The following is a 27375-nucleotide window of genomic DNA, read 5'->3' on the forward strand; positions in this document are numbered from 1 at the left end:
ACATAATTAAATATATAAAACTAACCATATATTTATTTATTCATTATTTTATAAGAGTTATAAGTATATTTCTTTATAATAATATAAAATTTCAATATATATTATGTTAAAAAATTCGTTTATATAATTTTTTTTATTTTTTTAAATATTTTATAAACGGTATCCCGTGGGGAATCTTTGAAACCGAACGTGGTACTAAAAAAATATTTGAAATAAAAATGGGACGATGATGGTAAATGCATTCTCCATCCTGAACCGTCTCATTGTCATCCCTAGTTTCGAGTACACACTTTAAATTAAAGCGTTTTAAGTGAGAATCGGATTAATAACGTCATTTAAAAATTATACTTACCACTTGAACTACATTAGTGGACCTTATTGTGGATTAATAATCTAAATAGTTTTAAGAATAGTTTTTAAGATAAATAGTCCCAAGTGCAATTTTTTAAACTTTTTTTCCTTACATTAAGTTCATGAAGTCCCTCCTAATCTTTTTTCTTATATTACGATCAAACACCCCTAACTCTAAATTTTTACAGTTATGATTATATACCTACTCTGGTTTTCAAAAGTGGTTGGTGATTAACTGCTTGACCCAGAACTCTAAACACGATATCAAACAAGTCTTAGCATGAAAAAAACAAAGTAGGAAAAAGAAAAATTGTTTTCACTTTTGTTTTCCCTTTAGTTTAGGGGATGGAGAGGGCTTTTGTAGCCATTCATTGCTTTCTCATCCGAGCATGCATGCCATAGTTAATCATATATATATATATATATATATATATATATATATATATAGTCGTCTCTATGAAACTATCCGACCCGAATTGGTTGCCGGCGGCAGAAAACCCTAATAGTCATACCTATTACATTAAAAATGTTTTGTAATGAAAATGTAACATAATTATTCCTACATTAGTTTACTTTTTACTAGGAATATGTATATCCAAATATATATGATCTTATTGTAACCTTTTATCCATCACGTGTTTACTTTTTTCTTTTCTTTATCTATCATTTTACACTACTAGAATTTAGCTTTGTTTTGTTTGTATATACATATATATATTTTTGTATAAAGGATAAAAACCATTTTAGCTTTGTTTGCATATTACAAATAAAAAACAATTTCTTTAAGAAAAAATAAAGACAAAGAGAATGAAAAAGGGATAATAAAGAAAGATAAAGATTACGGAAAAAAAAAAGAATAAAGAGATAACAAGCAAAAAGTAAAAACAAAAGAAAAAGAAATAAAGAGTTTGGTAAGTCAAACCTTTAAAAGAGGCGAGCGGCAAATCTTTAATGTTGGTTTTTATTATTACTTTCTTCTTTTTTCTTTCAAAAGTTTATATTTCTTAAACTCAAAAGAAGAAGGTCTGACAAAAAAATAAAATAAAAAAAATGAAAGAGTAATATTTTTATTTTGAAAAATATATATAAATATTAGATGACAACAATTATAAAAATAGAAAGCAAATAACAACAAGAAACAAAACATGAAAAAACACATAAATCTCATCATTAAAAGAAAAAACTCTTAGGACATAACACAAATAAAAAAACCCATAATAAACATTGTAAAAAATTGTCCTTACCATGATTAATTAGTGATTTGATGTTAAATTTTATTTTTTATGAACATTCTGATAAAGATTATTTTGAGGTGTGACTCCTACAAATATTTTGTTAATTTATGATAAAACTCGGTTATAACTTGTATACAATTATTTTTAATAGGTTTTCACCAATAATTGTGAATTATTAAATACTTTTAGCTCTTCAAAAAATAACAATTCAGACAACTAAAAGAAACTAAAAAGCAAAAAACAGTACCATGTAAACAATTATGTTATTCTAGTTACTTAAAATAGTTTATCTTATATATAAATTATATTGCCATAAATTAGATTTAAACTTTTTTAATATTTTATCAAAAGGAATCGAATTTAAATATTTAATGAAATGAAGCATGTGAGCTAGCTAAAACAAAAAAAAAAACACAGTATTCTTCATTCTCATTCATCTGTTATGATTTTTTTTTTCCTTTTTGGCATTTTTCATTGTTTTTTTTTTCTATATTTTTGGAATTTTATTGGCAGAAAAAATCTGTTCTCTTTTTCTTACACAAACTATTATTCCATGTTTTTATTTATTTATTTCAAATTCATAAAACCCATTATAATTTCAAGTTTGGACCACCCTTGTGTGGTTTTGAAAGATTATATATATTTACTATAAAAAAATTGTATTAAAATTTGTCTATAAAATTGATTTTTATATATAATTGATTTTTATATATAATTGATTTTTATATATAGATTAGAGAATGAAAATTCAAACAAATCCTCAATTAGCTAATCTCTTTCCTCCAGTCTCCTCTGTAACTCTCTCTGCTTCACAGATAAAAAAGCACGCAGAGAGAGAGAGAGAGAGAAAAGCAGAGGAGGTCCTTCTGCCATTTTCGGAGGCCAAATTTCCTCAGACCTGCCCCTCTGCTAAAGCTCGCTTTTTATATATACCCATCACGTTTTCCCCCTACTTTTCCACGTTATTATCCCTCTCTCTCTCTCTCTCTCTCTCTCTCAACAAACCGCCATGGAAGCTTTCAGCATGCTCAAGTTCTGGCGAATTTCAACCGTGTTAGGTAAGAACGAAGACGAAGAAGAAGACTCCTTTTTCGATTTGGAATTCGCACTTCCATTTTATCCAGCGGGCAAAAAGAATGTCGACTGCCCAAAACAGAGTACTCCTACGACGACGTCGTTTTCGAGATCGCCGATACTCTTTAAGAATTCCAAATCCAAGTCCAAAGTGAAATGCGAGGAGGAGAAGAAGATCCAGGGAATTAGAACAGAAAGTCCAAAGAGGAATCGTCCGAATAATACTAAGTGTAGAAAACAGAGGTTTATTTTGGGTGGAAAAGATATGGTCAGAAGATACTTAAAACTCATTAAACCTCTTCTTCTATACGTCAGTGTTTCGAGAAGAAGACGACGACCTCGTCGTAGTACGGGCGGCGAGAGAGCGAAGTTGTTCTCTCAAATGAATACGGCGGCGGCGGCGACAGTAGCTTTGCGTTCGCCGGCGCCGAGGAGGAAATCGGCAGATGAGATGATGGGGGGGTTGGGAAAGCAGAACTACTACTTAAGGAAAAGTCGATCGGCGTCATCGGCGGTGGGATTGGTTAGGGATCCGGCGAGAAGAGATGACACGTTAATGGAGCAGCATGAGGGAATTCAGGCGGCAATTCTCCATTGTAAGAGATCTTTTACTAGGTGATAATAAAGAAGAAAGTTGAGATTTATATAAAGAAATTAATAGAAGAGAATGCATGCACAAGATCAGAGAACGTACAGAGTATATTTCATTTCAGTTCATTTGTTGTTGTTTTGGGGCTAAACATGCATGCAAGTTATCTGTGTAAAGCCATTGATGATATGAAATCTCTTATTTTCTACATGAATATCACTCTTATGTGGGTGGTGGTTGTTCTTAATGAATTTATCAATATTGCTTCTTCAAGACTCAGAAACGTTTGTGGTGACATATTATCTTCAATTGTGTAGTAGCTTTTGAAATAAAACTATACTGTTCAATTATCGAGCTATAAATTTTCCGTAAAATCTAGAATGCTTATATTCGGTTTACCAACTAAACAGGTATAAACACCTTGCCCTGTCATGCTTTAGACAAAAGATTGTGAAAAAAGAAACAACAGTATTATTCAGAGACCAAGTTAAGTTTGGCATTTGATTATAATCCCAAATGTTTCAAATAACCCTGCCTGCAGGAAAAATAACATTTTGGAGTTTAATAAATCTTTCACTCCCAACAAAGGATGGATGGGGGAGGGCACCATTTCAAGTCAGAAAAATTAACTAAAACAGCAGCTCAAGTTGTTGGATTTACTTATTCATACCTTAAACATAATTATGTCTCCACAAACCAGTATACTTGGATTATAACATGAGGAAATCATCAAAAGGGAATTGGGCAGGGAAAGAACCAACTCAAACCAAGTGACAATCATCCTAAGCCAACTTTGGCTGTGTGTCACTTGAAGCAATGTCCTCATTTGCATTTTTTGAACTCGCAATGACATCCTCCAAAGTGCCTGTGTTAATAGCCTGCATCGTCTTGTAGAATTCCTCAGGAAGAGGGCCTGGTCGGTGCAGAGGAACATGTTTCGGAACAGGAGCATCATTCTCGATAACTTCACATTCGTAATCATCATCCACACCCCATGGGTTCCACTCTGCAATATTCATAATCATAGAATTTATCTTTGGATCTAGCATGCAGTTTGAAAGCAAAAGAAGAATTTAACTTGCCCACTCTTTTACCAGATGGACCTAACATAACTTCATTTCTCCAAAGCATAAGAGTTAATCACCAATTTTGATGAATTGTTCAAAACATGTAACATTCATTTATGCTTACCAATTTTGATAGAAAGAACCCACTTTATGAGGGCAAACTGATCTTTACATTGCATAGTTGACAATTGTTTCATATGAGATATAAACACATATCACATCCAGCATGCATACATTCATTCACTCCGCATCTTGTCTTGAACCTTGAACCCAAAATCTCTATATCTCCAGAGCCTATCACAACAATTTTGATCCTATACACCTACTATAGGCCTTCATGACCAGTAATTCCATCAAGAGGAAAAGGAAGCTGGAGCATTTTTTTTCAGATTACATTTGATATTTCTATATTAACAGTGCTCTAATTTCTCCCTTTTCCATAGTCAATCCTTGAAGGAAGAACTGACATTAAAGTGTTTTGGCATACCATTTAGCTCACAGCTTCAAGAATATGTAGAAATTTCAGGAATAGATGAAAAAGATGACATTTTTGAACCACTGATAACATTTCAAGTAACTCATAATTCATAATAGTAGGTTTGGCAATCACATAAAACAAAGTGGTTCTATCAACAAAAACTACAGACCATGTTATATAAAATCTGTAGTGACACAAATTGCAAGTGGAAAATGATGCAATCAAACTTCTTCTAAGTCAAAATCACTAATCATTCATGTCAATAATTTCCAATTGTATAATATAGTAGAAAAAATGCGCATACCGATCATCTTGTCGATGAGTGTAAGCTCGTCTTGAGCTTCCTCGATGAGCTCTTCTACCTGACCGCAGCCGATGCGCTTCTCGATGACCTCCCAGTCGTGTTCCTCCTGACATACCTTTAGGCGATGTTTTGTGAAGCTCTCGACGGCTTTCCTGTAGCCTTCGTCTTCAGGGACACCCTGGATCTCCTTTAGGGTTTTCGTATAAAGACCAATCAAAACATTTCTAGCATTGGGTTCCACTTCTAAACCCACGATCCCAGTTGTTTCCTTCAACCTTGCCATCAAGGGCATCCCAATCCGCCGGAGAAACATCTTCTCACTTTCTCTCTCCCAAAATCGATCCTCAAATCACTTGTCGAGATTGGAGAAGTTCAAAGCATCTCGATTTGTTGACACTGTAGATTTATCAAAATGGGCCTTTTTATTCCTATTGAAGTCCATTAACCTTTCTCTTATACCAAGCCCAAATCCATCATCCAGAGAATTAGTCTAAATTAATTTAATGTTTATTAATTAGTATTAATAATGATGGCTGAGCGGTCTAAGGTGCCAGATTTAGGCTCAGGTCCGAAATGACGTGGGTTCAAACCCCACAGCTTTTAAATTTTTATTTATTTTTTATTGTAAGTTCATTCTTTTTAATTTGTACTATCTTTTCATAACTTAAATTTTTCTCAAATTGCTCATAAAATGATATATTTTTCTTTTACCAAAGTTAAAAGTTCATTAGCAACAATTATGGATGAGATTATAAAAATATTCTTGAAAATAATTCAATGAATCGGGTACCTAGTTTCACTTCATTTTCATCCCTCCAAGAGAATAAAAATTTGGTTGGATATTTTATTAATCTTATCGGCAAGTTATACATATATCGAATAATATCACCGTATAATTATATTTTGTATTCATTTAAAAAAAAAAATTTATTATAAGTTAGTGTAAGTTCATTCTTTTTAATTTGTTCATTCAAGTTCATAATTTGTACTATCTTTTCATAACTTAAATTTTTCTTTATTTAGCTACTCATTTGTGTACACTAATGCCTCCACTATTTTATAAATCAAATTGTTCATAAAATGATCTATTTTTCTTTTACCAAAGTTAAAAGTAATTTAATTAGCAGTTAAGGAATGAGATTATAAGAATATTTTTGAAAATAATTCAATGAATCAGTACATAGTTTCGCTTTATTTTCATCCTCCCAAGAGAATAAAAGTTTGGTAGAATATTTTCTTCATTTTATCCTCAAGTTATAAATAACATATATTGAATAATATCACCGTATAATTATATTTTAATTTCATTTAAAAAAAATATTTATTTTTTATTATAAGTTAAGGTAAGTTCATTCTTTTTAATTTGTTCATTTTAATTAAATCATTCAAGTTCATAATTTCTACTATCTTTTCATAACTTAAGTTTTTCTTTTTTTAGCTACTCATTTGTGTACACTAATGCTTCCACCATTTTATAACTCAAATTGTTCATAAAATTATCTATTTTTCTTTTACCAAAGTTAAAAGTAATTTCATTAGCATCACTTAAGGAATGAGATTATAATTTTTTTTTTGAAAATAATTTAATGAATCGGTACCTAATTTCACTTTATTTTCGTCCTCCTCCTAAGATAATAAAAGTTTGATTGGATATTTTCTTAATTTTATCGTCAAGTTATAAATAACATATATCGAATAATATCACCTTATAATTATATTTTGATTTCATTTAAAAAATTATGTTTTATAATTAAATCAATATTAAATTTATTTATTTTCTTATAAATTATATATATTTTAATTTATAAATATTATTTATATTGATATATCATTATACCTACCTTCTTTTCAAAGTAATTTTTCCATATTGGTAAAAATGGAAGGATAAATTTGAAAATATTTTCCAAAAAAAGGAAATGTATTAGCCAATTGAAAAAGCCCACATGGGTCAAATGACACACCTATGATCTTTCTTCAATAGCATTTACAATTGACCTGTCTAGGTCTCTTTGGATCTGAGACTCGGACAAGAAGAGAGGGAGAGAGAGAGAGAGAGACGCGCAACTATTTCTCTCTGCTTCCTCGAAGCATTCTCGCCAAGGTACGGACTGAAGAATCCATCTTCGTTATACGTTAGATAGATTATTGCATGCTTACATTGAGAGTTACATGTATCCATTTCTTGTATCGCGTTTCCATTTTTCATTCGTTGATAGGTTCAATCAGCTCAGTAAATCTGTTCTTTTGTTAGTGGGTTCTAATTTAGTCATGTCAGTTAGGTTTACGATCTTGATTTTACGGCTCTTTCATGATGGGTTTTAAGTGGGTTTAATTGGATCCTATAGAATTCTCAATCTTGCAATGTATATGATTTGTGCGAAACCAGTAGGTCCTTCAGCGGATCCCACTTCAACCCCCGAGATGTTGATCTGACCCACAAATTTTCTATTCTTAAGTTAAGAAGTGAAACTGAACATTGAAAATTGTGTGTTGAAACTGAATGAATATGAAATATAGTTCTAAGTACCTATTCAGCTAATTACATGTTTAGTGTTAAATGAAGATAAAATTCATCCCTTATTTTCAGCTATGCTAAAACTTAAGAGATTACTTTAGTTTTATTATCAGCGAAGCTTAATAATAGAAATACAGATTAAATGTTATGTAGATTACTATTGCTATTCAATTGAATATGATTCTCCATTTTGTTTGATATTGACAATGAAATTCAAATTGCTCAGCAGCTGTGTGTTCTTTTTGTAGGTACAAATACTAGTATACAAAGTTCATTTACAGAAGGGATCCAATGGCTGCAACTGAAGAAAATAGCTCCTTATTTCCAATCTTTATCCTGACAATAATGGCCATACCATTAGTGCCTTACACATTTGTGAAACTATCCCGTGCTGCATCGAAGAAAACAAAAAGTATCCACTGCCATTGTTCTGCATGTTCTAAATCAGGAAAATACAAGAAATCAATATTTAGTAGGGTAAGTGGTGAATCTTATTTCTCATAGAGATAAGATACTGATGAGAGATGTCAAAGCACTGTTTCACAATTCTTTCTTTTGACAGATCTCAAACTTTTCAACATGGAGTAACTTGACAGTAATACTGCTCTGGGTTGCTATGGGAGTCCTAGTTTATTACATTAAGCATATAAGTGGTGACCAGGTTCAAGTGTTTGAGCCCTTTACTATTCTAGGTTTAGAGCCTGGAGCTACTGATTCAGAAATAAAGAAGGCGTATAGGAAGCTTTCCATTCAGTACCATCCCGACAAAAATCCTGATCCAGGTTTAACATCTTATTTTTCTTCAGTTTAGTTTTCAATGAACAGCATATATGAAATAACTAATCATTTTTATTGCGGAAAATGCTTGTCAATCTTGCAGAGGCTCATAATTATTTCGTCGAATACATATCCAAGGCTTATCAGGCACTCACAGACCAAGTCTCCCGTGAAAATTATGAGAAATATGGTCATCCAGACGGTAGACAGGTACCCTAAATTTGTCACCTTTTTCTTAGGCTAGTGCTTATTCTTTTGAACTTGGTGTGAATTTTGTATGATTCTAAAACAGGGATTCCAAATGGGGATTGCCCTTCCTACTTTTTTGCTGAATATTGATGGGGCTTCTGGTGGAATTTTGTTAATTTGGATTGTTGGAGTTTGTATTTTGCTGCCACTGATAATAGCAGTTGTATACCTCTCAAGATCATCCAAATATACAGGAAACTATGTCATGCACCAAACTCTATCGGCATATTATTACTTCATGAAGCCTTCTCTGGCACCAAGGTACTTTTTCCATCTGATATATTAGATATATATCTTATCTCTCTATCATACTCTGCCTTTAAGAGAACATTGAAAAATGAAATAAGAAGTGAATATAAATAGCTTGCTTTGTTGGACCTCAAGTGTCAAAATTAATTTTAACTGCATGCTAAAATGACTGTATCAGCAAGAAGAGATACTCAGATAATAATTAGCTTGATAAGTTAAAGTGGTGAATGATAAACAAATGCCTTTCTTACAGGAGCATCTGTAAATGATAGTTAATTGTCTGATTAAATAGACAAAATGAAATACTTTGTATGTTTTCTGATTCTTGTGAACGATGCCAGCAAAGTTATGGACGTTTTCATCAAAGCTGCTGAGTACATGGAAATTCCTGTCAGAAGACCTGATGGTGAACCCTTGCAGAAATTGTTTGTGCTAGTGAGAAGTGAATTAAATCTGGACATGAAGAACATTAAACAAGAACAGGCAAAGTTCTGGAAGCAACATCCAGCACTAGTTAAGGTATCGTATCAACGGACCTAGTACATTTAAAGTGGATAATATGAGAATCTGGTCCTTTGTTCATGTGTCAAGCTCATCTCTTCTTTTGCCTTGACTCAATGTATTTTTTTTATCTCTTTCTTAGACTAACCCAAAATTCTGTCTTTATTATTGTTCAGACACAGTTGCTAATTCAAGCTCAGCTAACTCGAGAAACAGAACCTTTAACACCTGAATTGCACCGTGATTTTAGACGCGTGCTAGAACTTGCACCTCGTCTTCTTGAAGAGTTGATGAAGGTAAAAACTTATTTTCCCACTTTTGTTTATTAGTTCACAAGCCTCTCAAGTATAGTACTGGTACATGATGGTAGTCCAGCATAGGTGTAGTTGATTGTTGAATGATCAATTTGGTGCAAAGATAGTCAGACTTGGACCATTGAACTGATACATCTTATATTAAATTAGAGTAAGATGCAATGCTGGTTGTGGATTCCAATACATGCCTTTTATTTCAGGGTTGAACTGTCTTTCAACATAAGGATTTCCCCTTATTTTATCCCACCGTTTTGTTCTTATGCTGCAGATTCATGCCACTTTTTTTCTCAAGGTTCTTCATATAATTTGTTATATTTTTGTATGCAGATGGCAACTATACCTCGTACTACCCAGGGGCATGGTTGGCTGAGGCCTGCAATTGGTGTTTTGGAGCTTTCTCAATGCATTATTCAGGTTTTGGGTTAAAACTGAACTCTAGACAATAGTATTCTTTACTAAAAGAGAAATTATGTGGTTCATACATTCTGTCTTCACCTTGCAACCACGAACCACCTACTCGCTAGGAAGCACAATAATCAATGAATGGATTCCCTCTCATATAGTAATAGAGTTCTGTTATTTTCTTATCTCATTGGTATATTGTAACGAAATAGTACTAGGGATATATTAGTAAATAGAAAAATAGTAGAGTATGTAATATATGCAGATAATTAACCCGTTTGGAAACACTTTTATTATTTATGTATTTGGATCCAGATAGGTTTGAAAACTAAACTAAGTGTTGTTGGACACAGATTAAGGCATTATGAATCTTGTTTCTCTCATCTAAAGGCTTAGATCTTATCTAAATCCTAGATCTTGATGATGGAATTTAATATATACAGGCTGTTCCTCTGAATGCAAGAAAGACAGCCGGAGCATCCCCAGAAGGCAATGCAGCCTTTCTGCAGCTACCACATTTTGATGAGGCTGTATTGAAAAAGCTAGCTAGGAAGGCAAGTAAAATGCAATCATCATATGTGTTATGTTGTTTTGAATTGAGGTGAGGGTATTTATTGTTAACTTAACATCTGGTTTTCGTTTGGACAGAAATTAAGGACATTTCAGGAGCTTCTGGACATGTCTCCTGAGGAACGGGCGGAGTTACTATCTCAGGTAGCTGGTTTCTCAAATGCGGAAGTGCAAGACATTGAAATTGTTCTGGAAATGATGCCTTGTTTAACACTGGACGTGACTTGTGAGACCGAAGGGGAGGAGGGCATACAGGAGGGGGACATTGTGACAGTCCATGCTTGGGTGATGCTGAAACGTCTCAACGGTTTGATAGGAGCCCTTCCTCACGCTCCTCATTATCCATTCCACAAGGAAGAAAACTTCTGGTTTCTGCTGGCAGACCCTAATTCTAACAATGTATGGTTCTCCCATAAGGTTAGTTTCATGGACGAAACTACTGCTATCTCAGCTGCCTCGAAAGCAATAGAGGATAAGATGGAAGGTTCTGGGGCAAGCGTGAAGGAGACGAGTTTGGCCGTGAGAGAGGCAGTGGAGAAGGTGAAAAGTGGGGCAAGGCTAGTGATGGGTAAATTCCAGGCACCGGCTGAGGGGAACTACAATTTGAGTCATTACTTGCTATGCGACTCTTGGATCGGTTGCGACAAGAAGGGTAGCTTGAAGTTGAAAGTTTCGAAGAGGACTCGTGCAGGGACTAGGGGCGGCGGCGGTCATGTGGGTGAGGAAGGGGCGGGTTTGGAAGATGACGAGGAAGAGGAAATCGAGGAAGAGGAGTATGATGAGGATTATGAGAGTGAGTATAGTGAGGATGAGGAAGATAACAAGCAGCAGTTGCTGGAAAAGAAAAAGAAGAAGAATAAGGGCAAAGCTAGCCCTTCTAGCTCGGAAGAAGAAGGTTCAGGCTCGGAAGAAGAGTGAGATAGGGACCCATTAGGGTTAATTGATGTTAAACATTGTGGGTTTCAATTGGTTACAACATCTACTATAAACTAGCTATATACCCATCATCATCATCATCCTCATCTGAATTTTTTGATTTTTCTTTGCATATTTCAGAACTTAGAACAGAACAAGGGGAATGAATGAATGCTTGTTTCCTTTCTATCACTTATCATCATCCATTCCCTGATACATATATGAATAAATCGAAACCATTTTCTCATTGAAATTATTACTTGGTTTAATTAATTGCTGTTCCAAATTATTCTTTGTTTCTTATATCATGCATTTAAAATAATCTATAAAAATTAATTATATTTTACCCATATGATAAAAAGACAAATAAAATATCTATTTTCTTGGAAAACAGAACATGATATCCTTGGATGAAAAGAATATACGACGAATAAGAGAGAGAGTGGAGTGGGCGACCTCATTTGGGATAACGGAGACCACTCAACTTAACAGTCTTCAAGCTTTTTAAGCAATCCGGGCGATCTCCAACCCCCACTGCAAACGACGGAATGCTAATGCTTGAAGCGGTCTCCACCGTCCGATTTTCAATCGGCGGCTTCGACCTGACATCCTCCTCCCGTCGTCTTTCTTGCTCCGCCAACTTCGTGCCTCAGTAATTATCTTCCTCCTTCATCTGTACTACTTCCGGGCGAATGAATTTTCCTGGGTTTAGAAAGTCAGGAGAGATTAAGGGTGGGTGGGTGCTAAAATGATTGTCAATTGATTTTTACTATAAAATTTTGCTACTTTTGCAGCAACAAATTTCAAAGATTGGCTTATTTCTCCACTACGAGGAGGAAGAACACTTCTGTTAAGTACAGAATTAGGGCATCGGCTGATGAACAGTCTAGTCCTATAAGACAAAAGCCCTCACGGTATCACCCGTTTGAGGAGATAGATGAACCAGAGCTGGTAGTTGTGGATGGAGAAGCCAGACTTACACCAGCTGAAACTGCAAGGACTATCATTGAGGTAGCAAGAATTGGCTAATAAACTTTCAAATTTGCACATTTTTCTACATTGATGCTAGCTCAGTGCTCAACTAAATTTTTTTGGCTCTTTGGATTATTTTCAGGTGAATAGCAAAGCAACATTAATGTTTTCAGGTCTTGTTCATGATGAAATACATGAGAACATTTTCTGGCCAGATTTACCTTACATGACTGATGAACATGGAAGTGAGTTATGGGTTCCTATAGAGAAATTATAACTTGTAATGTGTAGCTTCTTTTGTGTTAATGAACTGTTTACTTTGATCTGTGGCTTGTAGATATTTATTTTCAAGTGAAAAATGATGAAGACATTCTGCAGAATCTAGCTTCGGAAGATAATCTTGTGGTACGTACTGAGTACTGATTGTTTGTTGTCATGCTCTTCAATCAGTCCCTCAATCCTAAAATGATTTATTCCTAAGTTTGTCTCAAGGAGGATCTAACTATACTTGCTTAGCTTTGGATATAATGCAGCAAGTGATAATAGGTCTGGATACAGCAGAGTTGCTCAGTGATTTGGAGTTATCTGAAGCCGAAATTGATATCAGTATTCAGGACTCTGATGAAGATGACGAGGATGATGATGATGAAGAAGATGGTGATGATGATGATGATGAAGAGACTGATGATGATGATGATGATGATGATGAAAGTTATAATAAAGTTGTTACCGACATATTTGAATATCTTTGACCTCTAGAACATGGAAGTTGTTCTCAATTGTTTTTTCCTACTTTCAATTAATTATTTGCAGGACTGGGTTTCTGTTCTTGAAGATGAAGATGAGGATTCTGATGAATCAGTTGGGGATTGGGCAAAATTGGAGACAATGCGTTCTTCTCACCCTATGAATTTTGCGAAGAAACTAGCGCAGGTAAATATCATATGTTCTAAATATGTGAAGGAAAGAGTAAGTGTGGGTTTGATAAAACTGAACATTAAGTGTTAATATCGAATACTGAATTTTAAGTGCTGAAATATATTTGATGTGAACCTGATGCTGGGAATGTCATTAAAGACTATTTTACGTACTTTGATTAATTTATTGTGTCTGTACGCTCTAACTATATTAACTCAATGAATTATGCCAAATATTTATGTTTTACCCAAGTTGTTTCTTCTCTTTTTTTCAGTTTCTCTGGCTATTATCATATTCTAGAAAGGAGTGAGATCAACTCGATCTGATTTAAATTTGTTGCTATTGATTCATCAGGTTGTATCTGATGATTCTATAGATTATATGGATCAGCCTCCTGATGGCCTTTCCATTCAAGGCCTTCTTAGACCTGCTTTTATTGAAGAGCACTCCATCATCCATAAACATCTTAATGGGCATAATAATAGTAAATCTGGCAATAAATCTGACAATTTGACGAAGAACGACGTGGAAGGAAATGTTAAAGACCATGATGATATCATCAATGGCCACAAACATGAATCAGGGTCGTCCCAAGATAATAACTTGATGTGGGCAGAGGAATTGGACAAGGATGAACCTGTTGGAAATGGAACTACATTTTACAAGCTAGAAATGATTAAGATTCAATTGATATCTGCACATGGAAATCAGGTATATATATTATTATTCTAAGGGTCTCGTGTGAAAGCTTAAAATAGATCTTATGTTATTGATATGGTTTGCGTAGATTCTTGTTGAAGTGACAGACTTTAGGAAAGCTCAACCAGATGCTATTGCACATTCATCTGCAAATATACTATCTCGTCTTAAAGCTGGTGGAGAAAAAACGACACAAGCCCTGAAAGCACTTTGCTGGAGATGTAAGGGCATCCAAGCCGAGGTATAATAACTGAACACTGCTTTTGAATCTTCAAAAACCAATTAAAAATAAACATATTGGATTAATACTTTATTGCAACTAATGAGGTCAGGAGGCAACACTTGTTGGCATAGATACGCTTGGCTTTGAGTTGCGAGTTTGCGCTGGAAGACAAGTGGAAACATTTAGATTTGCATTCAACTCAAGGGTATTTCCTTATTTTAACTTTTTGCGAGTTTTGTGGGTAAAAAACTTAATATGATTGTAATTGATGTGTAAACCGGGGGTTGTTACTTACAGGCGTCGTCTGAGTACAGCGCCGAGAGACAACTGAATGATGTTCTATTCCCGAGGACACAACATAACAAGACCCAGAAAAAGAAAGAAGCTCAGCAAACATCGGAATAATCTTAGTTTGTTGTAACATTAACCTAACCTCTGATCCTGAGATCATCGTCTGAGGTGGTGGTTGGTGTGTTTCATTCATCCTGAATTGAGCCTTCAATTTTATTTTGACAAAGTTATTTCATTTCTTGTATTGACCCAGATTTATTTTTATTCATGTTGTACAGTAATTTAATTTCCCATGCCAGTCATTCATTCAATTCTCCAATTGAAGAAGGTGGTTTCTAAATGGTTATTATATTTTAAAAGTGAGTTTATTATAATCTCAAGCTATCAAAGGGGCTTATTCTATTTTGAAGATTTTGGGGAATTAAAAGAGATTCAGTCATGTCCCGCTTCAAGTTAAAGCGCTTTAAAATGAAATCGATTCATAATAAGAATTGCTATCTCTTAACTTATGTGATAGTATTTTTTTATCTTTAAGAATATCTTAAAAATTATCAATATAAAAAAAAAACTCTCTTAATGCCATCATCAAGATGAGAGCTGCATGGGCGGCATTTCTTATATAAATATTCCATTTTTTTTTTGTCTTTTCTTATGTATTTATTATCCAAGTGCATAAATATTCCAAAAATCTTGAAAGCCATGTGTGACTACAACTACGTAAATGTATTTTTCTGATCCCGCTCTTCAAGCATGTAAAGTGACAATTTGATTTATTATTATATTTTTAATGAGATTTTTTCTTTTGAAAGAAGGTAACAGAATTTCACAATCTACTCTTACAATGAAGCATTATCATTGACAAACAACAGTCAGCCGACCCTGATGTTTGAAGTGAAAAATAAATAAATTTATTTTAATTTTGTCAAGTATATTTTAAGTTAGATTAATTAAATATAATAATTTTGATAAATCTTATGTTAATTAATATGTGACTCAGAATTCACAACCTTATTATTATTAGTTCACTTTTTGTGTGTATATGGAAGGGGTGGCCTAGGCGGCGAATAAACAATTTATTTATATTTTAAAATTAATTCACATTTATTATTATAAATATGTATAGTTTAAATTTAAATTGCTTCCTATGAATTGATTGGACATTTCATGATGTGGGTGGAATGTCATGATCCATCATCCATTTTAACTTATATAGAGTGGAGTGAGAGATAAGATCAAAACCATTCTTCTTATTATTATTAATTAATAAACTTCAATAAAATAATAATTACCTAGCCTAATTACAACAAGATATTTTTAATTAAAATATTCCAAACAAATGACACACTCTCTCTCTCTCTAGCTAGCTACATTGTAAGAGAGAGAAAAGGGGAAATGAAAGAAAGGCATTAAGAAATGACACAAGTATCTGACTGATCATGTTGTTCTGGCTGTTGTTGTCTGTAATTATAATGATTAGGGTAATAATTCATGTTATAGGGATGTTGTTGCTGCTGGATCATTTGGGGAGGAGGGTAATTTTGATATTGATAATAGAACTGTGGTGGTGGTGGTTGCGGAAAGACTTTGACGGCAGCGCTCTGATCTCCTCCGGCAGGCTTCTTCTGATTATCCTTTGATTGCTGCTGCTTATCGTCCTTATTCTTGGCACCGCCGGCATCATTGTCTTTCTTAGCACCACCGCCGCCGCCATCGTCCTTCTTAGGATCCTCTTTCTTCTTGTTGTTGTTGTCTTCCTGTTTGACCGGTCCAACAGTGAGAATCTCAGTTGGGCATATTTTCCTCAACTTCCCCACCACTTTGACGGGATCTAACTTGCCTGTAATCGTTAACTTCTTGTCCTTCATGTCCATGGCAACTGATTCAACCCCTGAGAGCCCAGAGGCAGTGGTCATGGCTTTTTGCTTTGCTTTCTCATCCCCATCGCGTAATTCTAATTTCAGCACCACTTTCTGCAGTTAACATAACATTAATTCAATTAAAAAAAACACATCTTCTTTGAGATAATAATTCAAAGAAGAAGAAAGAAGAAAATACTGACCATCATCTTGAATGATTCTTCAAGTGATCTTGGGATCTGAGAAATTGGGAAGAAACAAATCTGATCTGATCTGAGATGTGAATACTACTATACTGAAAGAGAGAGAGAGAGAGAGAGAGATAGTCTATTGAGCTATTTCTCATGTACTAGCTATAAATAAACAAATAAAAGAGTGCAGAGAAAGAAAGAGAGGTCAAGAAAGGAAGTCAATGGCGGCCGGCTATAGGTCTAATACCACTGCACACAGACTCTTACATCCGAAGCTTCACAAAATCGACACTCTATTAGCTAGGCCTTGTTTGGTCTGCTCCAATATCTAATCATAGCTTGTTTCATCTTCGTTTTTTTTTTTTTTTGATGAATTATGTAAAATAAATTGTTCATATAAATAGTAAGTTGTTTAGTTATTAATTTCTTTTATTTTAATATTTTAATTGATAAAATAAGTAAATTGATTGTTGAAAAATAATATATGATGTGATAGAGAAAATAATTTATAAAAAAAAACGAATAAAATCCTTTAAAAAAAATATACATATCATACTAGCTCTTATGTAGGTAATAGCCTAATAGGTATCTTTGATAATTTTTATATATCCTGAATTCTTCATTAATAATCCATTTTATTCATCATTACACTTTATAAATTAACTTCAATCAAACAAAATTAATTAAAAAATCATTAACATAATAACAATTTTCAAAATATCAAATTAATATTTTTTTTATAATTTTAGTTAATATATTTTGAGTGCGGAATAAATTTGTATCAAACTTTAGTTAATAAATTTTAAGTACAGTTAATATATTTTTAGTTTAGTTTTGTTTTGAGTCGGTATAACTATCACCAACAAAGAAATGAATTTGAGTGAGTCAATAAAAAAAATCACAATTGTCTCTCTTTTTTTAACTACTTTGATTCTAGTTATTTTTTAATTAATTGAGTTTAATCTAAACAAAATCCCAATAAAATTTAGATTAAATAATATATTTTACATGATTTCGAATCAGTCAAATTTAATGATCTAAAATATTTTTTTTAATTAATGTTTTTGTTCCCTTTTTATTAGTGTGCTTAATTTTGTATCTTTTAAGAAATTTGTTAGGTTTGGTGGAATTCAAATAAATTTGTGACATTATTTTTAGCTTTTATAAAATATATATGTTGCTTGGAACGTGTTTAATAAGTCAAACATGGTGGGCCCAACTTGAGTCGTGGAAAATGTAAGCTTACACGACGTCGTATACTGTTATTTTGACAACGAATTTAAGCTGCCACCTTATAATTATATGCATCAATGATTATCCCAGTAAGGAAGGATTTTTAAAACGCTTAATTAATTACCACCCATTTTTAAATTAATAAGCAACTCTTCACTCTAATCCACTCTTTCTTTATTTATATATATTACTCCTTATTACCTTCAATCACATATATATTTTTTTAACTTATTAACTTTATTTGTTATAATTTTTATTTTATTTTGTCAAAAATTAAAATCATTAAAAAAATAGATAAAAAAATAGTAATTTTGCAAGCCTCTATTGCAACAAAGGCTTTGTTCGGATTGAAATTTTTGAAAAAACATAGAGAGGAATAAAAGTAATGATTGGTGATGATTTTGAGTATGTGAGATGATTTTTAATAAAAAAGACTTTCAAGGATATTAATATATATGAATAAAATAAAAGATAATAATTAAAAATAAAAGGTATTTTAGTATTTTGGTTAATAAAATGAGTAATGTGATTGTTGAAAAGTGAATAATTAGAAAAAATTGATTTTGAAATAATTTTTTAAAAAACTCAAAGATGATTATTTTTGGTAAAAAGACTTAAAGGGTATTGATATATATGAATAAAATAAAAAATAGAAATTTAAAATAGAGGGTTTTTAGTATCTTGGTTAATAAAATGAGTGATGTGATTGTTGAGAAGTGATTGATTGAAAAATTGATTTTGGATGAGTTTTTTAAAAAATCTAAAGAAAACAAAGCCATGGTAACGTTATAGTCTCATTGGATTCAGGGTAGATTTTGAGATTAAATTGACTTGGGACATTTGATGGCAACAAATTTGTTTTTAAGGAAATATTGGTAGGAGAATTGATTTTTATCTTTTAATAAGGAATGAGTTAAATATTATTCATTCTATTATTTATTTGTTATTTTTATTTAGCAACTTGTTTTATTATTAAGAGAACTTGGTTATTGTCACCTCATTTGGACTTACAATGTCATATTATATAAAAGTACCTATAACATATTTTAATTTTAAAAATGAATATTTTCATCAATAAATTAGTAAATTATGCTAAACTCTTATATTCTTTGATTTTTGACCAAGTAACCTTTAGTTATGTAATCAATTTGTTACTTTTTATTTATATATATATATATATATATATATATATATATATATATATATATATATATATATATATAATAACCAATCAAGATAATGAATTTAAGAGACCAAAATATTATGGGTTATTGAGTTTAAACGAAAAACATGGATCGGAGATGTAATAATAATAATAATAATAATAATAATATTAATATTACATTAGCGAGTCCTCGCACCTCAGCGTATACCACTTTATGAGACAAAACAGATCCTGTTAAAAAATCTGTTAACCCTTGAATTATTCAACAAAATCGATCGTGTTAAAAAATCTGTTAACTCATGAATCATTCAAACGAATTAGGAAATAATATAAAGAGTCAATAACTAAAAAATTATACTAAAAGATGAGAAGTGTTTTTTAAATTTAGTCTCCATATTTATTAAATTGATTATAAAATAATTTTTTAATTTTAATTAAAATATATAATTTTTATTTCTCTCCATATTTAATATATGCACAATTATTTTTATTTTAACTATTTTGTTTTAATTTAATATAATTATATATTAGATTTATAAAATATTTTTACCTTAGTCTATAATTAAAATTTTAAATAATTTATTAAACAAATAATTTTATACTTTATAAAATTAATAAAAAAATTTATTCAAGTTATATTTACTTAGTAACATTAATTCAAATACATCTTTTTAATCTATAAGTATTAATTTTTTTTTCTATAAAATTGTATAAAATTATAAAATTCAAATTATTTATAATTTATAAAATTTTCTTATATTAAATTTTAAATAATAAAAATTTTCTTATTTTAAGAGTTTATCAAAAATATATATTAATCAATATCGAAATAATAGTTCAAAACTTTTGGCATTTCACCTCCATAAAAAGCCCAACATTTAGAAAACTTTATGTATTTTTTGAAAGTGGCCAAAACCGACGGATTTAGTCTAAATGTGTCCCCTCTAGAAAAAACCTAACACTTTCGATATTTTTCCTCCAGAAAAAGTCCACACTTTGAAAATTTTATTTGTTTTTTTGGAAGGTGCAAAAACCGACAGATTTAGTCTAAATCGGTCGGCATATCCTCTTCAGGAAAAAAACCAGCACTTAAGATTTTTTTGTTTTTGTTTTTTGGAAGGGGCCAAAACCGACATATTTATCCTAAATCTTTTCGCATGTCAAGCCACTACCGACCTGCTAGTTCACGCAAATCCTCAGAAGTTATCAATTGATTGAATGTAGGCATTGCGCTTTCCTTTAGTGGACTCCACATGAGGCCGTCGTTGGAAGTGGAAGGGGAGGCCGGGATAAATCCACCCACTTAAGAAGCTAGTCGCCAGAAAGACGGTGGATTGGTCCCTGCAACGCTATCACTTGAGCGTACTTCTTTCTCCTCGTTCTTATTTTGTGCACATGTCGGTAAATGTTTTTATTTACGACAGATTTGTTCCGTCCGAATTTATACCAACGTATTTATATTTATATAAGAAAATCTGTGTAAAAATCTAATTTTTACTAGTGTTTATATTTCTTTATTTATAACTAAAACTATAACATTTATTATAAAATTAATTAATTCCTCATAAATTGTTGCTAATTGAACTATATTCAATAATTTAATATAAATTATAACTCTTATGCATATTTATATTTAGATACATAAAACTATACTATATATTAACTATACACCACCAATTGGATATTCGAGTACTCTATCAATTATTATATGTATTTATAATTTTTTATTAAACGGGTCAGGTGACTCAGGTCAACTCAACCCATAGGACTCAAATAATGAAACCAATCGAAGTGTATTGTTTACTAAACTATAATCTTCGTTTCAGCTATATATGTCATAACTAGAGATGGCATATATCTAAAAATTTATTCCAAATATTCCGGTAAATTTACTTTTGTTAGAAAGAGAAAAAAATGATTTTTTTAAATAAAGAATTATATATACTTTTATAATTATCCTATAATTGTTGATATTTTTACTCTTAGACATGTATTAATTATTTATTCATATTAACTTTTACGAAAATAAATGATTGAATATACTATTTTTTTTTTAAATCCTCTTTTACTTAATATAAAATATTCGGTCAAATTTTAGATTTTTTATATCCATCCATTCTCTTTCTCCCACCCACCAGTTTCAATTGCGCGTGAAATTTGTCCACTTTCCGATTTGAGTGCTCAACTTGAAGGCTTTGTTTGAAGCGTCAAATTTCAATAATTATTTTATTGTTCCTAACTTATATGAGTAACACAACTTTATACCAACACTTGCATGCTATAATTTGGTGGGTAAAACCAACAGACTCAGCCCTAATTAGGGTTTATTTGGTTTAAATTAATTATAATAAACTCAAATTATTTTAAAAAGTGTTGAACGATAACTATTTAAAAAAAATGTGTATTTTGTTTTGTTAAAAAGATTAAGGCCTTATTCGGTATGAGTTTAATAAACTTATAGATTATTAGAATAATGTTGAGTTACATTGATTTTGAGGAGATGAATATATATTTTTTTAAACTATTTAAAAAATATTAGTATATAATGATAAAATAAATTTTATTTTTTAAAATAAATAATATTTTAATATTTTAATTAATAAATTAAGGAATTTGATTGAAAAAAAAAGAATGAAATGATGTTTGATTAGAGTTATTTTTATATATAACAAATTAATAAATTTTAAATATTAATATATAATGGTAGAATAAATTTTAATTTTTTAAAATATAAGATGTTTTAATATTTTTGTTAATGAATTTAGTTATTTGATTATGAAAGAATAGATAAATGATATTGGATTATGGTTAGATTTAAATATAAAAAAAAAAGCGAGAACTCTAGCTTAACTTAATGATGTTCTTAGGATGATAATGGATAAACTTATACTTAATATTCATGTCTACCTATGGTAAGATTAATGATTTTAATGGTATGAAAATGTGCTAAACCCAAACCTTACACTTGACTTGACTTAGGGCTTGTTTGATAGAAATTATTTTGTTTGAATAACTTGAAGAGAAAAAAAATTATAATTGATAATGATTTTGAAAAGATTAAAATGTGTTTTTTAATAATTTAAAAAATATTAATATATATAAATTAAATAAAAAATAATAATTTTAAATTAAATATTTTAATTAATGAATAAAATAATTTGATGAAAAAAAAGTAAAATAATATTTAGTTTAAATAAAAAAAAAATCAAATCCTGTCCGAAATTTTATGAGTAAACCTATAATGTATAATTTTAGTGGTGATTCGATTATGGTTAGGTACAAGTTTATCTAAATACATATATTTTTTTTAATTGGTATTTATTTTGATTTTTTTTTTATATAAATGATGTTAATATATAATAATAATTTTTTAATATTTTAATTAATCAATTAAATGAAATCATTTATAAAAGATGGGATGAAAATAATATTTAATTATATTAATTAAAAAAACTCAACAACCAAACAAGGCGCTTATGTATTTATTGTTGTGTTTTACTGTGATGTACGATGATCTATCAATCAATCATTCAATCAGTTTTTGCCTTTGTAACGTGACACAAAATAATTCAATTAAAAGACGAATCCTTTTGTGAGAGATCAAAAATAAAGGGCACCACAACCACAGGTTATGGTCTTTGTCAACCCGAGTCCACCTGAAAGGCTTGAGTTGGATCCGACCGGAATGGCCCTTCCCGGCCTTGCCTCTTTCTCTGGCCACGCTGCCGCTGCAGCCGTGTCGACGACTTCCTCCTCTTCCGATGACCCATCTAAAAAGGTTCGAAAGCCATACACCATTTCCAAGTCCAGGGAGAGCTGGACTGAGCCCGAGCATGACAAGTTCCTCGAAGCACTTCAACTGTGAGTCTATCTCTTGATGGAATTCAGGTTTTTTTTTTTTTTTTTTTCGATTTATAGATAGCTTGTTAATTGAGTAGCCCCTTTAAGGTTCATATATATTGCTCGAAACATTGTGGAGATTATTGAGGTATAAATTACTAATTGGGGGTAATTCGATTAGTAATTAGGGTTTGTTTTTCATTATGATAAGAACTAAACCCATTTCATATGCATTTTGTATAGTAAGAAATTTGAGATACTGCTTAGGTCATTCCTTTCCTACCCTAAAATATACCCTTAATTGAGATACTGCTACCTACTAACACTGGGACAATGGGCGTTGGTCTCCTTTTTATTTACTATTTTTGCATAATTGAAGTAGTTTTATGTATAGTAAGAAATTTGTTTGACATATACAACAGCTTTGATCGTGACTGGAAAAAGATTGAGGCTTTTGTTGGGTCCAAGACTGTTATACAGGTAAGTAACTTTAAACTGTGAAGTTATCCACATGACATCCTGACCATTGTATTAATCAGAAGACACATTTTGGCAGATACGCAGCCATGCACAGAAGTACTTTATGAAGGTTCAAAAGAGTGGGACTCCTGAACATTTACCTCCTCCCCGTCCTAAAAGGAAAGCTGCTCATCCATATCCTCAGAAAGCCTCAAAAAATGGTCTCAGCTCTCTCTGAATGTTTTTCATCATATATTTGGTTGGCTGTTCAATGCTCTTATTTTTGTTTGACTATTGACAGCCCCTCCTCCTCTTCCTTTGCTTTCTCCTGGTGAAGGCTCGTTTCAAGCATTGCCTGCTGCTCCTCTTGAACCTGGATTTAGGAGGGGGGCGGATTGTTCTTCCTTAACCAGGTATCCTATTACTGGTGCAGATGTGGCTTCCTGGACTGAGAATTCTCTGCAAACAGTTAACTTATCTCATGCAATGAAAGGTACCCACCCCCCTTCCCATTCTGCTATATTTTTTGATCATAACACGTTTGATGATGACGATGATGATCTGAGAGGTTATTTGATGTTCAATCTCAGGGCAGCAACTCAATAGTTGCAGTAGTACGGAGAGCACTCCACGAATGCGGCCAACAGCTGAAATCACAGAACAAGGGAACCATGGCTCTTCATCAGTAAGAGGTAACAATTAATATCTATAAATGAGGTTTTAATTTCTGAGAACTAATTTGCATTTTCAATTTTGTTACAGTTCTACCCGACTTTGCTCAAGTGTACAGTTTCATTGGCAGTGTGTTTGATCCGGATGCTTCTTCTGATCATCTACAGAAGTTAAAGACAATGGACCCCATTGATGTGGAAACTGTATGCATTCTGAACCATACTGTTTTAGTATTGTTGTCAGTTTGGTGTTGCCATGAATTGAATATTTGGCTTGTTTTTTTCTTTGTCCCCAGGTTTTATTGTTGATGAAGAACCTCTCAATTAATTTGAGCAGCCCTTCTTTTGAGGAACATGTAAGTGTGATAAACTTAAGATGAGTAAAGTGTTAACACCTCATCTCTCTGTCTGAATGTTGAATAATGCAGAGAAGGTTGCTTTCAACTTATGAAATTGATGAAGGCGACAACTCGGACAAGGGTGATTTTAGTGCCTACCTTGTGCAAGAATCTCCCCAGTTATTAACATGACAATAACCATTTGGGATGTGTCTTACATATATATTTGTACTCTAGTTAGTAGCTAGTGTGTTGTATAAATCTGTCTGGCAATATATTATAGTATACTACTAGTCAGTGTGTAGAAGGAGAGAGTGTAAAAATTGTAAAGATATAAATTCGAAGATTCTTTTCTTTTATTACTCTGTTTCTTCAGGACATCAAGTTCACTACACCAAACCAGCAAAAACAAGATACAAATTCACAGACAATATTCAATCCAACAATACCAACAACAGCTAAAAAGATGTTTTCATTTCTCAATCTAATCTATTTCCTCCATCTTGCTCTCCTTACTGTCACCCCCTTCCTCCAGTTTCGGTATATCAGCCACATCCTCATCCGCTTCATCTTCATCATCAATGCCCAGGCCCAGTTTCAGCATCCTGTGAATCCTAGCAGCAAACGTGTTGGGATCATACAGACTGAAACCCGACGTCAAAAGAGCCGTCTCAAACAGCAGCAATACAAGATCCTTCACAGACTTATCATTCTTATCCATCTCCGCCCGCTTCCTCAGTTCCTCCATTATTCCGTTTTCAGGGTTTATCTCCATAGTCTTCTTGCTAGACATGTAAGAACTCGTATTGCTATCTTTCAGCGCCTGAGCCTTCATTATCCTCTCCATGTTCGCACTCCATCCATACTCACCCGTAACAAGACAGCAAGGAGACTCCACTATCCTCTCCGACACCACCACCTTCTCGATCTTATCTCCCAGTATCTCTTTAATCGTCTTGCATAGATTCTCAAACGACTTCTTCTTCTCTTCCTTCTTCTTCTTCTCCTCTTCAGATTCCTCTTCCAGCTTAAGCCCTTCTTTCGTCACCGAAACTAACTTCTTCCCGTCGTACTCTTTCAGCTGCCCGACCATGTATTCGTCTATTGCGTCCACCATGAATAGTACTTCGTACCCTTTCTTCTTCAGACGCTCCAGGAATGGGGAGTTCTCAACCGCTTTCTTGCTTTCGCCCGTGATGTAATAGATATCCTTCTGTCCTTCCTTCATTCTCGTCACGTAATCCTTTAAGCTTGTCATCTCGTCCACACTCTTGGTCGAGTTGTAGCGTAGGAGATCCGCGAGTTTTCCTCTGTTTTGACTGTCTTCGTGGATGCCTAACTTCAAGTTCTTGGAAAAGGACTGGTAGAACTTGTTGAAGTCTTCTTTGTTCTCTGCGATTTCGTTGAACATCTCCATGCATTTCTTGACAATGTTCTTCTTTATGACTTTTAGGATCTTGTTCTGTTGAAGCGTCTCCCTGGAGATGTTGAGCGGGAGATCCTCGGAGTCGACTACACCCTTCACGAATCCGAGATACTCCGGCATGAGTTCTTCGCAATTATCCATGATGAAAACCCTTCTTACGTAGAGTTTAATGTTGTTCATTTTCTTCATTTTGTCGAATAGATCAAAGGGGGCTCTCTTTGGAACAAAGAGAATGGCTTTGAATTCAAGTTGTCCTTCTACGGTGAAATGCTTCACGGCTAGAGGTTCTTCCCAGTCGTTTGTTAAGCTCTTGTAGAAAGAGTCGTATTCTTCTTTTGTAATCTCCTCTGGTTTCCTCAGCCAAATTGGCTTCTGCTTATTGATAAGCTGCCATTCATAGCTCACTTCCTTCACTTTCTTCTTCTTCTTTGATTCGTCTTTCTCCTTCTCCTCGTCGACTTCCTCGATATCACCTTCCTCTTCCTTTTTCACTTTATCTTCTTCTTCTTCTTCGTCATCACTGATCTCTTTCTCCGTTGTTTTTTCTGTCCAGAGGTAAATCGGATAGCTGATGAACTCAGAATGCTTCTTCACCAGATCCTTGATCCTCCTTTCCTCAAGGTATTCAAGCTGATCTTCTTTGAGGAAGAGAGTAATTTTGGTTCCCCTGCCCAACTGCTCTCCATCGGCATCTTTGGTGATTGTGAATGAGCCGCCGGCTTGAGATTCCCAGACGTACTGCTCGTCTTCGTTGTGCTTCGTCGTCACAATGACTTTTTCTGCAACTAAGTAAGCGGAGTAGAAACCGACGCCAAATTGCCCAATCATGCTCATGTCAGCTCCAGCTTGCAATGCTTCCATGAATTCCTTAGTTCCAGATCTTGCGATCGTACCCAAATTGTTCACCAAATCTATATTTATTCACAGTTAGTCTCATCACATATGATCAATTGATGTTATGATGAACGGAGGATTAGTTAGTTACCTGCTTTAGTCATTCCTATACCACTGTCTATGATGGATAGGGTTTTGTTAGCCTTATCTGCAACGAGTCGAATGAAGAGTTCAGGCTGACCATCCAGTTTGCTCTTATCCGTCAAACTCTCGAATCGAATCTTGTCCAAAGCCTAAACCAAAACGAAACCGCACATAAACAACACAATCTCCACAAATGAAAATCCACAAAATAAATCGATGAACTTACATCGGATGAATTGCTGATGAGTTCACGAAGGAAGATTTCCTTGTTACTATAGAAAGTGTTGATGATGAGACTTAGAAGCTGGTTGATCTCCGCCTGGAAGGCGAAGGTCTCTGCATTAGCCATATGAACATCCGCCATTACCAAGAACCACCACAAGCTCTACGAGAGTGAGAAATTGAGATATCTTCAAGAATGCTTCAAGAATGTTGAATATTGAGATTGCGAATTTAGAAACTGATGAATTGAGAGAGAATTCGATGGGTTTTTATATAGTGAGAATTGAGTTCTAGGACCTTCCT

At 32.9% G+C, this 27375-nt stretch overlaps 7 protein-coding genes across 9 annotated transcripts; 4 read left to right on the forward strand and 3 right to left on the reverse strand.

The window, feature by feature from the left end:
- Positions 1-2358: 2358 nt before the first annotated feature.
- On the forward strand, positions 2359-3522 carry LOC124932715 (membrane-associated kinase regulator 5-like). Its single transcript, XM_047473383.1, has one exon. The coding sequence runs from the start codon at positions 2596-2598 to the stop codon at positions 3277-3279; it is 684 nt and encodes a 227-aa protein (XP_047329339.1). The 5' UTR covers positions 2359-2595; the 3' UTR covers positions 3280-3522.
- Positions 3523-3734: 212 nt separating this feature from the next.
- Positions 3735-5473, reverse strand: LOC124932805 (probable NADH dehydrogenase [ubiquinone] 1 alpha subcomplex subunit 5, mitochondrial). The gene is made up of 2 exons (XM_047473487.1): positions 5099-5473; positions 3735-4255 (listed from the first exon to the last, which is right to left on the reverse strand). Exons 1-2 carry the CDS (start codon positions 5409-5411, stop codon positions 4032-4034), a joined length of 537 nt encoding a protein of 178 aa, XP_047329443.1. The 5' UTR covers positions 5412-5473; the 3' UTR covers positions 3735-4031.
- Positions 5474-7053: 1580 nt separating this feature from the next.
- LOC124929151 (dnaJ protein ERDJ2A-like) lies at positions 7054-11835 on the forward strand. Its single transcript, XM_047469439.1, has 10 exons — positions 7054-7199; positions 7862-8090; positions 8176-8395; positions 8494-8600; positions 8683-8900; positions 9230-9407; positions 9566-9685; positions 10031-10117; positions 10549-10659; positions 10754-11835. The coding sequence occupies exons 2-10, from the start codon at positions 7905-7907 to the stop codon at positions 11591-11593; spliced, it is 2067 nt and encodes a 688-aa protein (XP_047325395.1). The 5' UTR covers positions 7054-7199; positions 7862-7904; the 3' UTR covers positions 11594-11835.
- Positions 11836-12001: 166 nt separating this feature from the next.
- On the forward strand, positions 12002-14983 carry LOC124930838 (uncharacterized protein At3g49140-like). Of its 3 annotated transcripts, none has more exons than XM_047471200.1 (11): positions 12002-12242; positions 12385-12601; positions 12705-12807; positions 12900-12967; positions 13096-13232; positions 13266-13284; positions 13376-13495; positions 13835-14191; positions 14268-14420; positions 14512-14607; positions 14700-14983. In XM_047471200.1, the coding sequence occupies exons 1-11, from the start codon at positions 12139-12141 to the stop codon at positions 14805-14807; spliced, it is 1482 nt and encodes a 493-aa protein (XP_047327156.1). In that variant the 5' UTR covers positions 12002-12138; the 3' UTR covers positions 14808-14983. The 3 variants fall into 3 exon arrangements, with proteins under 3 accessions (XP_047327156.1, XP_047327155.1, XP_047327154.1); XM_047471199.1 differs by having other exon boundaries at positions 13096-13220; positions 13254-13284; XM_047471198.1 differs by having other exon boundaries at positions 13096-13284.
- A 931-nt stretch (positions 14984-15914) lies between these two features.
- Positions 15915-16921, reverse strand: LOC124929796 (heavy metal-associated isoprenylated plant protein 39-like). The gene is made up of 2 exons (XM_047470187.1): positions 16753-16921; positions 15915-16663 (listed from the first exon to the last, which is right to left on the reverse strand). Exons 1-2 carry the CDS (start codon positions 16756-16758, stop codon positions 16100-16102), a joined length of 570 nt encoding a protein of 189 aa, XP_047326143.1. The 5' UTR covers positions 16759-16921; the 3' UTR covers positions 15915-16099.
- A 5775-nt stretch (positions 16922-22696) lies between these two features.
- LOC124929795 (protein REVEILLE 6-like) lies at positions 22697-24926 on the forward strand. The gene is made up of 8 exons (XM_047470186.1): positions 22697-22999; positions 23401-23458; positions 23535-23658; positions 23739-23930; positions 24028-24129; positions 24200-24312; positions 24405-24464; positions 24537-24926. Exons 1-8 carry the CDS (start codon positions 22770-22772, stop codon positions 24636-24638), a joined length of 981 nt encoding a protein of 326 aa, XP_047326142.1. The 5' UTR covers positions 22697-22769; the 3' UTR covers positions 24639-24926.
- LOC124929794 (heat shock protein 83) lies at positions 24916-27297 on the reverse strand. The gene is made up of 3 exons (XM_047470185.1): positions 27077-27297; positions 26858-26999; positions 24916-26783 (listed from the first exon to the last, which is right to left on the reverse strand). The coding sequence occupies exons 1-3, from the start codon at positions 27212-27214 to the stop codon at positions 24931-24933; spliced, it is 2133 nt and encodes a 710-aa protein (XP_047326141.1). The 5' UTR covers positions 27215-27297; the 3' UTR covers positions 24916-24930.
- Positions 27298-27375: the final 78 nt, after the last annotated feature.

The sequence above is a fragment of the Impatiens glandulifera genome, chromosome 3 (genome assembly GCF_907164915.1).
Source record: "Impatiens glandulifera chromosome 3, dImpGla2.1, whole genome shotgun sequence".
NCBI lineage: Eukaryota > Viridiplantae > Streptophyta > Magnoliopsida > Ericales > Balsaminaceae > Impatiens > Impatiens glandulifera.